Source organism: Leptopilina boulardi, unplaced genomic scaffold (assembly GCF_019393585.1).
Source record: "Leptopilina boulardi isolate dan_hultmark-lab unplaced genomic scaffold, ZJU_Lbou_2.1 LbouV2_376, whole genome shotgun sequence".
NCBI lineage: Eukaryota > Metazoa > Arthropoda > Insecta > Hymenoptera > Figitidae > Leptopilina > Leptopilina boulardi.
The window spans coordinates 869218-884327 of record NW_026137947.1 but is presented as its reverse complement, the minus strand read 5'-3'; the positions used below and the strand labels follow the sequence as shown (position 1 = coordinate 884327).

The 15110-nt window shown below is 32.4% G+C and overlaps 1 protein-coding gene across 2 annotated transcripts in view; it reads right to left on the bottom strand.

The window, feature by feature from the left end:
* Positions 1–15110, bottom strand: part of LOC127287859 (zinc transporter ZIP11) — a 31510-nt gene that overhangs the window by 3413 nt on the left and 12987 nt on the right. For both annotated transcript variants that reach the window (XM_051314989.1, XM_051314990.1), the window contains exon 5: positions 269–526. In XM_051314989.1, coding sequence (XP_051170946.1) covers positions 269–526 — 258 coding nt within the window. The remainder of the gene's footprint in view (positions 1–268; positions 527–15110) is intronic.

Here is a 15110-nt window from a genome sequence, read left to right as displayed (position 1 = left end):
ACAAAATCGAAAGAAGGATGGACAGATTAAAAAAGCATATGCACAAATAATAAAGAGATGTTAGAAATAGGGGAGTGAAACCGGAATCAGAATTTAGAAAGCAGATCATTATTTTCATAAGGTGGAATTATATATATATATATATATATATTAAACGCGAAAAAAAGGAATAATAATACAAAAATTATAATTTTTTGTTTTTTGTGAAATTTGACAATTTTGAAATAATTAATATTATATAATGGAAAGATAATGGTATTTGCCAAACCTTTGTTGTGCTTCCGGAATGATGTCATCGATAACGACGTAAATCATGGCACCTGCGGCGAAAGCCAGAGCATAAGGCAAAGTAGGGGCGGCGAGTGAGACTCCAACAGCCCCAAGGATACCGGCAATGGGTTCCACCATCCCTGACAATTGTCCGTACCAGAAACTTTTTAAAGTACTCACACCCGATGCCTGAAGGGGCAACGACACCGCTAAACCTTCGGGGAAATTTTGTATACCAATTCCAATTGCTAAATTTCTGCAATAAAAAAGAAATTTACATTTTTAGATTAATTTTTACTGAACCATAAGTTTCTAATTTAAAATTATGATTTTGTATAACTAATTAAATATATATTTTTATAGTAGTAGTAATAATAATGATAATTATTATAAAAATAATATAAAGAAAAGTACAAATTTGTATTAATATTATTGAATATAAATTGAAAAAAAAAAATTTGAGAGAATGTGTCCATAGAGAAAAAGAGAAAAGTGTCGCTATAGGATTAATGAATTTCTTTGGCTTCATTGAAATGTAAAGCTAATGTAACGCGGCAGAAGAACAGTTGTTTCTATTCAAAGGAATTTGTTAAGTCAGTTGAACATGTGACGTGAAATAAAAATATTTAACACGAGAAGCTTGCCGCGAAGCATTTATATAGCCTAGACAAATATCGTTGCAGAGAGTATAAAATACCATAAAGACGCAAAGTTGGAGCTGCAACTTTTGCTCGCATACACGACAAGATAAAGACAAGTTTTCTACCTACAGGGCCGAGCGAATGCTCGCAACATATACACTTCTTCGAATCCAGTGAGTTCTTAAAAGCTGGGTTGACAGCTTCCACATTCTTGAAATTTTTCCCCCAAGCATCAAGCGCGCAACTCATTCAACTCCCGCGAGAGACGAGGCTTATATGTGTGTGTGTGTCAACATCTTGTTCCTCTTCTATATACCTTGTTAATTGTTGTCTCTCTCTCTCTTCCATTTCCTTTTCTTTGATTCTTTTTTATTGTTAAAAATTTAATTTTACTCTATAATCAGCTTATGATTCTTCACGAGAAAAAAATTTCTTGTGTTATCTACAGGATATTATGTGTTATCTACAAACTGCAGTGTTGTAGTCTTTACAAAACAGATGGTTTTGGGAAATACACAAATCGTACTTGTGAACAAAAACAAATTTTTTGTGAAAAACACAGATTGTTTTGTGATTTTTTCCCAAACGTTCTTGTTGGTAGCAGTACTTTCTTTGTTTACAGCAGTTTTTAGGGTTTCGTGGCTCAGGCCCAAAAGCTTTTGGCGTCCGTCCGTCCGTCTTAAATTTGTATGGTTACCATGGTAACAATTATCATGGCAACCGTTTCCCTGACAACCGTTACCACGGCAACTGTTTCCATGACAACCATTACCATAGCAACCGTTTCTATAACAACTATTACCATAGCAACCGCTTCCATGACAACCGCCATGGTAACAATTATCATAGTAACCGTGTCCATAGCAACCGTTTCCCATGACAACCGTTACCGCACGGCAACTGTTTCCATGACAACCATTACCATAGCAACCGCTTCTATGACAACTATTACCATAGCAACCGCTTCCATGACAACCGTTACCATAGCAACCGATGCTAAGAATTTTTTTTCCTTAGCAACGACCACAAATTCTATTCTCGAATTGTAGTTGTGATTGCTACAATAAATTTTGTTTTTCCTTGTTATTAGATATTTTTTCCTATTCCAAAATTCATTGATTGGAACAATATTGTAAATGAGTTTATAAATTTTTTTTTGTTTTTGTGATCAAAAAAGGTATTCTGATCGTTTTTGATATACAGCAAACAGTTTTGTCTTGTTTCGATCAAGCTTCTTGGATGCCTGAACGATCTTTTACGACCTCATGGATCACGAGCGTGATCTACGAGAAGTAATGGGTACTGCCATGCAGACTGAAAAGGAGGGGGAAAAAAAAAAGTTAAGGCAACAGAAAGAGAGAAGAAAAAATTATTCCCGTGATGAAGAGTGAGAAGAACTGGAAGGAAAGAACAGCGGGTGGAAGGTGTAAGAAGGGAAGTAGCAGGTGAATGAACGGCTCGATCGTACGTACTCGGCTGGCTGGTAAGATCACATATTGCACTGGCATTCCTGATTTTCTCTCTCTCTCTCTCTCTCTCTCTCTCTCTCTCTCTCTCTCTCTCTCTCTCTCTCTCTCTCTCTCTCTCTCTCTCTCTCTCTCTCTCTCTCTCTCTCTCTCTCTCTCTCTCTCTCTCTCTCTCTCTTTCCCACTCTTGATCCAAGTCGATTCGTTTCTATATGATGGTGTAAAGGTAAAGGAGCTTCTGTCCTCTCTTGTGTCTTTAGAAAGGTCTCAAGGTTTAGAACGAAAAGTAAAGAGGGGGGAGATGCTCTCTCTCTCTCTCTACTTTGGTTTGATCCTGAATGAATGACCTGCTCCGAGAGATTCACATTCCGCGAGAGTGGAATAATAATAATAATAATAATAATAATATAAAAAAAGGAGGTCCTAGTTTTGTAGTTTCTTCCGCGTCCAGGAAGGATTTACGATGAACAATAGATCAGAGCAGATTCGCGCGCATGCGGGGTAAAGGGGAACGAGGCACATTCACGCAGGTGAATGAATGACGCGATCGCACGCCTGCCTGAGCTCAACAGCTTCGTCGAGATCACACATAGCACCCAAAGAGAGTGCTATATATGCGCTGGAAGCTCTCTTTCTCTCTCTCTCTCTTTTTCTCTCTGTGTACAAACGCAGCACGTCATTTTCGTGGGATGGTATCGTCTTGCATTCCCAGTCGGCGCATAAAAGGATGTACAGTTAATTCTACCAAGTTGCCTTCATAGTTGCTAGCCACAGTCTCGGCGAGGGCAGATCCATCCTGAATCCAGGAAACACTCTTTTATCCTTCTTTTCCTTTTTTTTTTTTTTTTTTTTTTTTTAATTACAAAAACATGTTGCTTCTTTTATGTTTACTTGTCTTTTCTATCAGGATATCATTTTTAGTTTTCCTATTTCATTCACGCCTTTTCTTTTTTCTTTTACTATATGAATAGAACGTGGGAATTGTTTCGTTTCTAAATTTAACTTTCATATTTAAATCATTATTATTAACTGTATAGTTGTATTAATATTTTTATCATATTGGTACCAAACAAATTCTGACATGTTCATCAATGTTTTTAAATACTAAACATAAATACCAAAAAATTGGAATAATTGGTACCAAAAAAATTCTATTTATAGAAAATTGGGACTAAGATTAACGAGTGATACCAAATTGCTTAGAACTTGGTATCGTACACGGAGAGACCGCCGGTTAGAAAAATTACTAAAAAAATTTACAAGTAGCGGAAATAAGGTTACATTGTCAAACATTGCTGTAGACTATAGTAATTTCTATTCGAATTTGTGTGCAATTTTACTATAGTATACAGGTTTTATTAAGTATGCTGCTAATAGAATTTTCGATTTCCTACAGCAATATATGACAAAGTAACCTTATTTCCGCTACTTGTAAATCTTTTTAGTAATTTTTCCAACCGGCGGTCTCTCCGTGTAAATGGTACCAACATTTTTAAATTGGTACCAAACATAAAGATTGGCGAAAGGTACCAAATTACTTAGAACTTGGTATCATAAGTGTTAATAAACATTTTAAAATTAGTACCAAACATAAATACCAAAAATTGTAATAACTGGTACCAAAAAAAATTCTATTTATAAAAAATTGGTAACAGAAGAACAAATGGTACCAAATTACTTAGAACTTGGTGTCGTAAGTGCTACTAAGATTTTTAAATTGGTACCAAACATAAATACAAAAAATTGTAATAACTGGTACCAAAAAATTCTATTTATAAAAAATTGGTACCAAAATGAACAAATGGTACCAAATTACTTAGAACTTGGTATCGTAAATGGTAACAACATTTTTAAATTGGTACCAAACATAAATATCAAAAACTGTAACAACTGGTACCAAGTAAATTCTACTTTATAGAAAATTGGTACTAAGTTTGATGAACTGTAATTGCAAAGAACTTTTGGCAACGTAAATGTTCGCCAATGTTTTTAAATACCAAACACAAATACCAAAAAATTGTAGCAACTAGTACCAAAAAAATTCTATTCATAGAAAATTGGTACCAAGATTAACAAGTGATACCAAATTGCTTAGAACTTGGTATCGTAAATGTTCACTAACATTTTTAAATTGGTACCAAACAGAATATTGATACCATATATAGTTAAAGTGAAATTTGGTACCAAACATATAAAGGTATCAAAATGATCCTATAAAACGGATCAAAAAGTTGCATCACACATTTTGGTATCAATTCAATATCGAAAATTAGTACCAAAAATTAACTACAATAATTAATAACCACAAAAAAAATTTATTAAAAACCATAAAAAATGGTTTTTTTACCACCGTAAAAAAATGATATTAAAAATTTTTTAAAATGTGAAACATAAGAAAAAAATGAATAAATATCATTGCAATGTAAATCATTTGATTTTTTCAAGCTCTATTATTTCAAACATAAGAACGTCCTGAATATGCTTATGAGAAGAAAGAGAGGATTACAAAGCATGTTTCGGTGGTATTTGACTTTCTAACAACTGTATACTATGTACTCTCTGTTATAGATTATTCTACGTTTTTCCTTTAGGAATTCCTGTTACATGAATGTCGGTGTTAATAAGTCCAAATGGTGTTAATAAACGGCACGGTTTCCGTTAGGTATTACTTTTTTTTTTTTTTTTTGTTTATCCAGAGAATTCTTGCTTCCTTCTAGAAAAACAAGTTTCTACTAAGTAGCATTTTTTTTTATTTTTGAATTAAAAGCACTTTTATATAATGTCTCATTTCTAATGAGAAATGTCTAATTACAAAAATATACTTGAAATCGAAAAATAATCATCAATGTCTATACTTGACGCGTTTAGCTTGATCTAAGCAGAATTTAAGATTGTTGATTGAGATAAATCTCATCTAGGAAGCGAGGATTTTAACCAGGGAAAGACCTTTCAGAGGCATTAACGGTGTTTAGAAGTTGATCGATCTAAAGTTGTCTTGTGGAACTGAGAGAGAGAGAGAGAGAGCAAAATAAGAAGAATAAGAAGTAGAAGTAGAATCGACAGTAGATCATCGGTAAATTGGATCGTTATTTTGTAATCCCAGTTGTATATAATTTTAATGAAAAAATATCCTTCCAATTGTTTTGATTGGTATCGCAATTGTTTGGGGGAAAAAATTCCATTTTTTTTTTCGAAAAGAAAAAGAAGTAAAATAATGAATGCGGGGGAGGGGGGGGAGAATTATTTTCTTATAGCCTATATATGACCTAGATGGTTGGTTGGCTCTTCAGATCTTATGGCAGAGTGTTTCGAGCAGAAGGAAGGAATGTGAGGCACTTGTGAGTGAAAAATAGAGAAAAGGAGACTGTCTGCTCTCAGGAACGGGGATCCGGGAGAAAGTATCAATGAATTGAATTCATAAGTTTAGTGCGTTACTTTCAACGTTTTGTTTATAAAATTCATCTTAATTAACAATAAATTATCAAATTTCTTGCGAATTTTCGAATTTAAAAATTGGAAAATATAAAAAATTTTTTAGGGTCCAATTGAGAAGTTTAAATATGAGAATCAAAAATTTCAGTACAAATTCATAAGTTCTTGAAATTCATCATGGGGCGTCATGCCGTCTCGAACTGAAAATCGAAGAGTTCATCTTTGTCAGAAAAAAAAAAATGTCTGCGAACTGGTTACTTACTTGATATAAATACGTATAGGGAATAGAAATGTGTGTGTGTGTGTATGTGTATTTGAAGTTTCGCTGGTATATGAGAGGACATTATATACCGGCTTTTAAATCACTGTTATCTCTTATTACTCACGGATGTCTTTTCTTGGACGCACGTGAGATTTAAAAAAATCATCAGTCAAAGAAATTATTAAATAGAAAATAAGTCCGTATACAATGTACTAATTCTGAATTTATCTCGAGTTCAATGATCTGATATATATATATGTATATATACTTGGAACGAGATGAGGCGCGCAACATAAAAAGTGAACTCATTTTCTGGCCTCTCCCACAATTTGACTGTATTTTCTTTTTTTTTTTTCATATTTATTTTCTAAATCCTCAAGTATAGCGGAACTAGATGTGATCTAACCGCTTTATACACCTTGTTGAACTCGATATCTTTTGAGCTCGTTTTTCAGAGTGCATCGTATGCCAATGGTGCACCACAAAGCACCTGATCCTATTCCTTATGGATCAAAAGTTGAGCATCTACTGTTTTAGTGGTGAAATTAAATAATTATTTCATGAGAGAAGAATTTTCCTCTTGATGTAATAATGTCCTCGAATAATTAAAGATTATGTTTTTCAAATTCATAATAAGCGATTCTGTTAAATTAAAAAAAAAAAAAATTAAGTAAATTTCTCATGTTTCACCAACAAAAATCCCGGAAATGAAGAATCACGAATATGTAATTTATCTGAGTGAGGGAGGGGAGGGGGGTGGAGAAAAATGAAAAGGAAGCGTGTGAAATAGTCTCTAGTGAAGTGTTTCCACATATCGCGTGTATGTATATATATATACATGTATACACATGGAAGTAGAGATGGAATCGATTCATCTAAGATCCGCAGCATAAGGCCCCAACAGTATACAACAAGTATTATATGGGGTTGATCTTATGGTTTTCATGGCGTTAGCCGTGGCCGGTGGCCCCGGGACTCGGAGCTTGCCTTGGCGTTGGAGGAATGCGGGACGGGCAAATCGCGGTCGGTCCGCTTGCGCCTTGTTCCCATGCATTCCTTTAGCCCCTCTCCTTGGGCATCATCTCTCTCTCCTCTCCTTCTTCTCTTCCCATCACTTCCATCTCTTTCCTCCCCCCCCCTTCTCTCTCTCTCTTTCTCTCTCACAACCACCTCCCCCCCTTTCACCCTCGATCGTTCGCTGACTCCTCGATTACGAGCTCCTTGTTCCTCCAGGACCTCATTTCTTTTGGAGCCCCCAAGAGGAAGCCTCGTTATGGGGGCCTTTCGACGATCAATTTTTACGTTTCACACACAACTATGTATCTATATATATATATGGGTCCTCAAGTCCCTCCCCATCTCTCTCTCTCTCTCTCTCTCTCTGCCAAACTGGTCCATGAGTTTATTCCAAGTAATCCGAAAGACATTCAATACCCGCGATTTCACAGTCGCTCTATATAAAAGTTAATTGAACTATTTGTTTTAAAAATTCATTTCTAATTTTTTTTATTATCCCTTTATTTATATACGAAATTTTCGTTAAGCGATAAAACAGATATAATTTATATGTAGAAATAAGTCTTTTTTTTTTTTTTGAAATATTTCAAAGAAACTTTCTAAATTGGAAAGTTATACAATATTTGAGAATTTTGATTTTTTGTCGAGATCGCAGTTTTTTTTTTAATTAGATTAAGAATAGATATGAGTTTCCAATTTTGAAAGCAAATATGAAAGTATTCGAGATGAGTTGAAAATCAGGAAAGATTTTAATATACATATATATATATATATATCTAATTAGTTATCGGAATAACCAATCGTGCACTGCTATCGTAAGATGAAAAAAAAAATATATGTATCTTATTGCATTGCTTTTTAACTCTCTCAATAACTGGAAATTAAATTCCGGTCTTTCTCAATTTCTCCTTATATATCTATAACCTTTTCAAATATTTAAAAATTTTAATATTTGTTTCCCTTAGCTTTTTTTTTAACAAAATGAATGTAGAAAAAAATTGAAATTCCTTTGAATTGACATTCTACCATTATCATCTTTTGTCTGCAAAGTTAAAGTTTTCGGAGACGATTGTAAGCTTCTTGTTGGGGGACATAACAGTTCTGGCCTCTTCGTCTGTTCCAAGTAAACTACGCGGTGCGCATGCGTAATGTATTTGCATTCCATGCATTTCTCGTTGCTACACGAAGCAGTGCTACGATGTACAGTGTAAACCGACATGGATTTGTTCGGGACCTGTAGGTACCAACCTGTCTTTGACTCTCTTTAATGAAAAAAAAAAAAAAAAAAAAAAAAAAAAAAAAAAAAACATTCACTTCGTTAATGGACCACATTTTCTCAATTGTCTGAATTAAACGAACAGGACGCAATCAGGAGTTTTCTTCCTTTAATAAAAAATAAAGAAAGTTTAATTAAATCGTCATTGTATTAATTATTTTATATTCGAAAAATGATGTTTGAAATAGATAAATATTGATCGGAATAAAGAAGAATTGTTCATGTCAAAAAAAAAATCAAGTTTAGATAGAAGTAATCACGAAAAGTGCAAATGAACCAAAAACAAACTTGAATCAAGTAAATTTTGAACCAAAAAAAAATTTTAATTAACTTATCGTAAATTTTTATCCAAGTCTGACAAAAATTCAATTCAAGAAATCAAAATACGCCAGTTAAATATAAAATAAAAGTAAAATTGATTTGGAACTAAGAAAAATGTAATTGAACTAGAGGAAAGTTTATTTCTTGTAAGAAAAGTTCAATTGAACCAATAAAAACTTGAATCAATTGCAAAAGATGAAAAAAAATTTTCAAAAAAAGAAAAGTTCAATTGAACCAAAAAAGTTGTAATTCATGCAATAAAAGTTCAATGAAGCCAAGAAAAGTTCAATTAAACCCAAAAAAAACTTGAATCAATTTTAAAATCTGACACAAATTAATTATGAAACAAGATTAGTTCAATTGAACCAAAAAAAAAACGTAAATGAAGTATAAAATTTGAATAAAATAAATTTATAATTAAGAAGTGTTCAATGAAACCAAGAATAGTTCAATTGAACCTAGAAAAACTTGAATCAAGAAGAGTTCAAATAAACCAAGAAAAGTTCAATTAAACCCAAAAAACTTAAATCAATTTTAAAAACTGAAGCAAATTAATTATGAAACAAGAACAGTTCAATTGAACCAAAAAAAAATCGTAAATAAAGCAAAAAATTTCAATAAAATAAAATTAGAATCAAGAATTGTTCAATGAAACCCAGAAAAGATCAATTGAACCTAGAAAAACTTGAACCAAAAAGAGTTCAATTAAAACAAGAAAAGTTCAATTGAACCAAAAAGAGTTCAATTAAACCAAGAAAAGTTCAATTGAATCGAAAAAATACTTGAATGAAGTATAAAATCAAATGAAATGAAGAAATTTATAAATATATTCAAAAATCATTTAATCTCCAACAAAAAGAATATAAAATTAAAAAAAAAACATCAAAACCTCTAACAGATAAATAAATCGTCAATGAGAGCAACTTAATAAAATATATAATGATCATATTTTAAAATTATATATTATATTTTCATCGTCTTTAATATTATTATCTTCAAGTTTCGTGTCTATTTCAAGTCTGAAAAAAGTTGTGCAGCGACAATAATAATAATAATAAAATGAAAAATAAATATATATAGAATCTCAACTCTGTTACAAACTGCACGCAAGGACAGTTCGCGGTGGCAACGGCGACGGTTTATTGCATAGTGGCGAATGCTTGGGTATGGAATAGTATGTATATAAGCGCGAAATACGAGACGAGAAAAGTATCGGCATGGAATGTCACTGGCTTAGAGAACGTCTCGCGGGTTAAGTTCTCAGAATCCCTCCGTGTACGGATTTGCCTGAATGATTATGAAGAGACTTGCATGAGCGCAACGGGAATGATGTTTATCGTTATAATCTTACTTCCTAGAATAATGAGGCAATCGGAAGGAGCAATATAGTTTCGAATAATATAATAATAATAATAAAAAAAAAATGTGCGCGCACAACTTAAAAGAGAGTGTATACAAAAAATTACAATTGACGTATATATTTTTCGCATCTTATACCATTCACACATAATGTTTACATTTATTGTGTGTATATATATATATTCGCAACGTTATGTTATATAACATAGCGCAATATATTTTGTTTTTCTTCACGTCACGATTTGGAATTTACTAAACAGATCGAATGAATAACTCAAGGCTAAAAAGAACTGTTTCAGATTCTTTATCGCGCGGCTTTCATTTTTTAAGCATTACATCACCAAATTCAATTTGGTTATGCTTTTCTTTTTTGAATTGCATCCGCAGATATATTTATAGCTGGGAAATAAGAATTAATTAGCTGCAGATGCTAACGAATGTTCGCTGAAAAAATGTGCTATAAAATGTTTGCTGGAGCTGTTAAAAAGTTGGCTGTGTAAAAAGAAATCGAAAATTTAAAACCCAAAGCAAAATTATTCGCTGACTCTTTATCAACGAGCAAATTTTGCTGTAACAGCAAACAAAAAGAATTGCTAACTGATGTTTGCTGCAGAATATTTCAAAATTAGTAACCACAGCCAAATTATTTGCTATGACAACGAAAAAGTTTGCTGTGATAAAAAATACTAATTAAAATTGTTAAGAATTAACTTTAACAACAAACTTTTTTTGACCACACTGCAAATTTGTTCGCTCTCCTTATATTAGTAAACGTAATTTGATGTGTCAACAAATAGTTCGCTGTCACAGCAAACTTTTTCTATGAGTATACACGCATAGAAAAGATTACTTTGGCAGCGAACTTTTTGCTAAGACATCAAATTACATTTACTAATAAAGGGGCAGCGAACAAATTTGCTGTGAGTTCAAAAAAGTTTACTGTGAGAGTTAAATCTAAAATTTGTTTGCTATTATAAAGAATTGTTTATCATTGCAAATTTTTTCGTTGTCAAAACCTAATTTTGACTAATTTGAACGTTTAAAATAGGAAATGAAAAAAAAAAACATTTTACAACCAGTATTATATGGAAATATTAAAGAATCTTACATATTGTACAATCGGGGAAAAAAGATTGAAATCTCTGAAAATCAGAAATATGTTAATTGGTCCAGTTACATGCAGTTTCTTTTTGTCTGGAATTCTTTGATGCATTCTCTGCAATAAACGGAGCTACTGATTCACATTCCTCAACTTATCATCTAGCCCACATCTCAAAATTCACTTCCTGCTTCTTTCAAATTTCGTTGAACAAATTCTTTTTGCAATTTTCATATGCGCTTTTTTTTGTTTTTCAACTTTGGTTTGTCTATAATTATTTATAGTAAATTAATTAATTTACTAAAATAAACACTATTTGATTAAAAGCAAATCATATAATAAATAAAAATCCTCTTTTGTTAAAACAAGCCTAATTTAATGTTTTTGAGTTCTCATTCAGTGGAAGCTTTCTTTTTCTACTTTGATCATTAATTAGATATTACTGGGAAGCTGGAATGTGATAAAAAAGAAAGAATCAAGGGATCTAGTGGAATCGAGTCGTGGAGAAAAGTGCATTCCACGATGGGGGACTCCTTAGTAAGTCCATCCAAGTGTCTCGAGACTCTCGTTGAATCCGGTGTTATAAAGCCTGGATGAGAGAGAAAGAAAGAGAAAAAAAAGAGAGGAGAGAGAAAGAAAGAAAAAGAGAAAGAGAGAGACGGTAGAGAAGCTGGATGGGAAGATAGAGAGAGAGAAAGAGAGATGAGGTTACAAGGGACGTGGTGTGGCAAGGTACAGTCGCTCGGTATATATAATCAGGCAGACGAAAGGATAGCGCTGAAATGAGATGGTTTCGTCGGCAGCTTTGTCCGGCGCCATGTTTAACATAGCACCACCTCATCTACGTGCCACACCAACAAAGATTCATCTCTCTCTCTCTCTCTCTTTCTTTTTTTCTTCTTTTTATCCTCATTCCTCTTTTCAAGCTCCATCTCTTGTATTCTCTTTCTTTCTTTCTCTCATCGTCCAATCTCGTTGCTTTTCCCTATGGTCCAAGCGTGTGTATACAAATAAGTTCCTCGCACCCATTGTGAACGAAATCTGCCTCCGGAGAGTCCAGGTAATAACGCCCAATTTCTCTCCAAGAACGATCTTCGATATACTAAACGGTGAAAAAAAAACACATTCACCAAGGTCAAATGTTCACCGGTTTTAGGATAAAATCTCTTTTGTTTAACAAGTAAAGCGGATATTGTACCATTGGATATTTTCAAATCTCTATATGGAGATTGGAAACTTTGAAAATCTTGGACTGGATCTTGGTACTGATTTCTATGGGTAGTTTGATGAAAATGGTCCAGACCTCTAAATAGTTCACTTTACAATTCTTCTACTAATACTTACAATTAGCCAAATTTTTTGCTTCTAAATATTTTCTGAATAATACAATTGAAACAGCCTTTTGCCAAAATAATTTATTTTAGAAATGGACCAATTGATTTGGATGCTTCAAATAACATTAGATATTTGTCAAAAAAAATTGAAAATTCCCCATTTGACTATGAATATTTCTAAATCCTCAATTGTACAAATTTCAAATATAATTTAAAAAAAAATCTTTTTTGTATCACAAAAAATATTGAATTAAATGAATAAATGAAATATTCAGATTGAAAGTTAAAAATGGCACAAAACAAGTTTTTTTGGATGCTGATAGTGGTCCAGATCTCTAAGGACTTTTGATGATTTCTAAGTTCTTTGGATACTGAAAATATTCCAGACTTTTTTGTCTTCTAAGTATTTTTAAGTTCGATCTGAATTAGAAAATTTCGAAAGTATTTCCATCTTTTTTCGGATGCTGAAACTGGTCCATACTTCTATTTTTAGCTATTTCGGATTTATATTCTGGATTCAGGAAAATTAAAAAATCGCTGTTTTCTATACACTAAAAATGGTCCAGACTTTTCAATTCTTTTGGAGGCTAAAAATGTGATTTCAAACTTTTAGGATTTTTGTTTGATGAAAATGGTCCAGACCTCTAAATATAGTTCACTTTACAATTCTTCTACTAATACTTACAATTAGCCAAATTTTTTGCTTCTAAATATTTTCTGACTAATAAAATTGAAACAGCCTTTTGCCAAAATAATTTATTTTAGAAATGGACCAATTGATTTGGATGCTTCAAATAACATTAGATATTTGTCAAAAAAAAATTGAAAATTCCCCATTTGACTATGAATATTTCTAAATCCTCAATTGTACAAATTTCAAATATAATTTCAAAAAAAAAACCTTTTTTGTATCACAAAAAATATTCCAAGAAAAAAAAAGAACAATTAGAACTAAAATGCGCACATGTACGCGGTATTAGCGCATATAAAGAATCATTTTTCCACCTGAACGACGAACATTGCGGAAGGCGCCTGGCAAAACCGTAATTACAATTCACATTAAATGCATTCAGAGATTCTGCAACTAACGAGATAATGTTTCTTATCGTTGAGACTATATATATATATATACATCGATATAGCCAAAGGTATATTATTTATTCCCGCGAGAAAAATAGAAACTCCTTTTGCGCAAAAGTTGCACAACATGATATTATAAAAAAAAATTCATTTTTCTCATCATTCGAACATCTCTCGTTTTGAACAATTTTTTTTTTTCTTATTAAACATAATTTCGTGTTTAAAATTAGTTACGAGATAAATCAGAAATATGCTCATGATAAATTGTAGAATATATTTGAATTTTAGAGAAGATGAGAGAGAATATCATCTTAAAAGACAAATGAGGTGTGTAAAATGTTCCTCTAAACTCAGGGAATGATTTTAGACCTTTGGTTTTCTTTGCGTGATGCATGAAAAATAGAGAGAGAGAAAAAAAAATACCAGACCCAGATTCAACGAAAAATCCGCATAACTTGGAATGAGTCAGTACCGGGTATCCTTGAGCATTTTATATATATATATATATACACTTGGGTGCGAGAGTACTGCCGCGCACACTTTACTTCTATCAACGGCCTATCATTCCACCTTTAATGTTTCTCGCGGCCTTCTAGCCGCTACTTTATAACTCGGCAATAGGAGCCGCCTATGCAATTACCAAGCCAGATCTATTAAATGTTCATTCATGATTCTTTCACGACTCGACCGGAACTCAAAGTCCGACGTGCTCCTTTTCCTTGGAAAGGACACGAGACAGACTTTAACATTGCGTAAATATCATTTCCGTTCGACTATTATAGTATATATATATATAAAAGTTTTCCTTGACCAGCTAAAAGAAAAACCAATCATTCATTTTACGATCGTGCTCTTTAAAAGAGTGTTATGTGTCCCTTGGAGAAAAAAAAAATTTATCTCTCTTTGAAAGAAATATTTATATCTAACCGTATGATCAGAGAATTTTTTTTTTACAGCTTTATATGTATAGAACCGTATATAGTAGATTTCGTAAGATCGATACTTCATTCATAATCTCTCGCACCAATACTAACTTGATTAATTCCCGTTGTTGCTGTGAATATCTTCTAATATATATATATATATACATGATTCTTGACTGTCACTTTTTTTCAATGAACCCAGTGTTTAGCCTTACAGTGAAACGTACAATAAACGGCAATTTTCTGATATAATTTATTGCAAAATTGATATAGAGTCCAATGTGCGCTTGAATGGTGATTTTCAGTTACGCAGTTAAATTTTATATATACTTTCGAAAAAGTGTATATACATATATATATACAAAATATCGAATGCTCTTAATCTCACCGTCAAGTCGCTCCCACGATTACGAAAAAAAACTTTGTAATTTTAAACGCGTTTAAAAAAACAAAAAATGCGAAACTACAGTAGCATATCTAATTTCAAGAATTGAATAAAACAACAATTTTTCTCGGTTAAAAAAAAAAAGAAAATGCTATATATTTCTCATTGTTTTCTATTTTTTAATAGATTGCATACAATCGGTTACTTGACTATTATCAAATAAATATTTAGATTTTAGCGATATA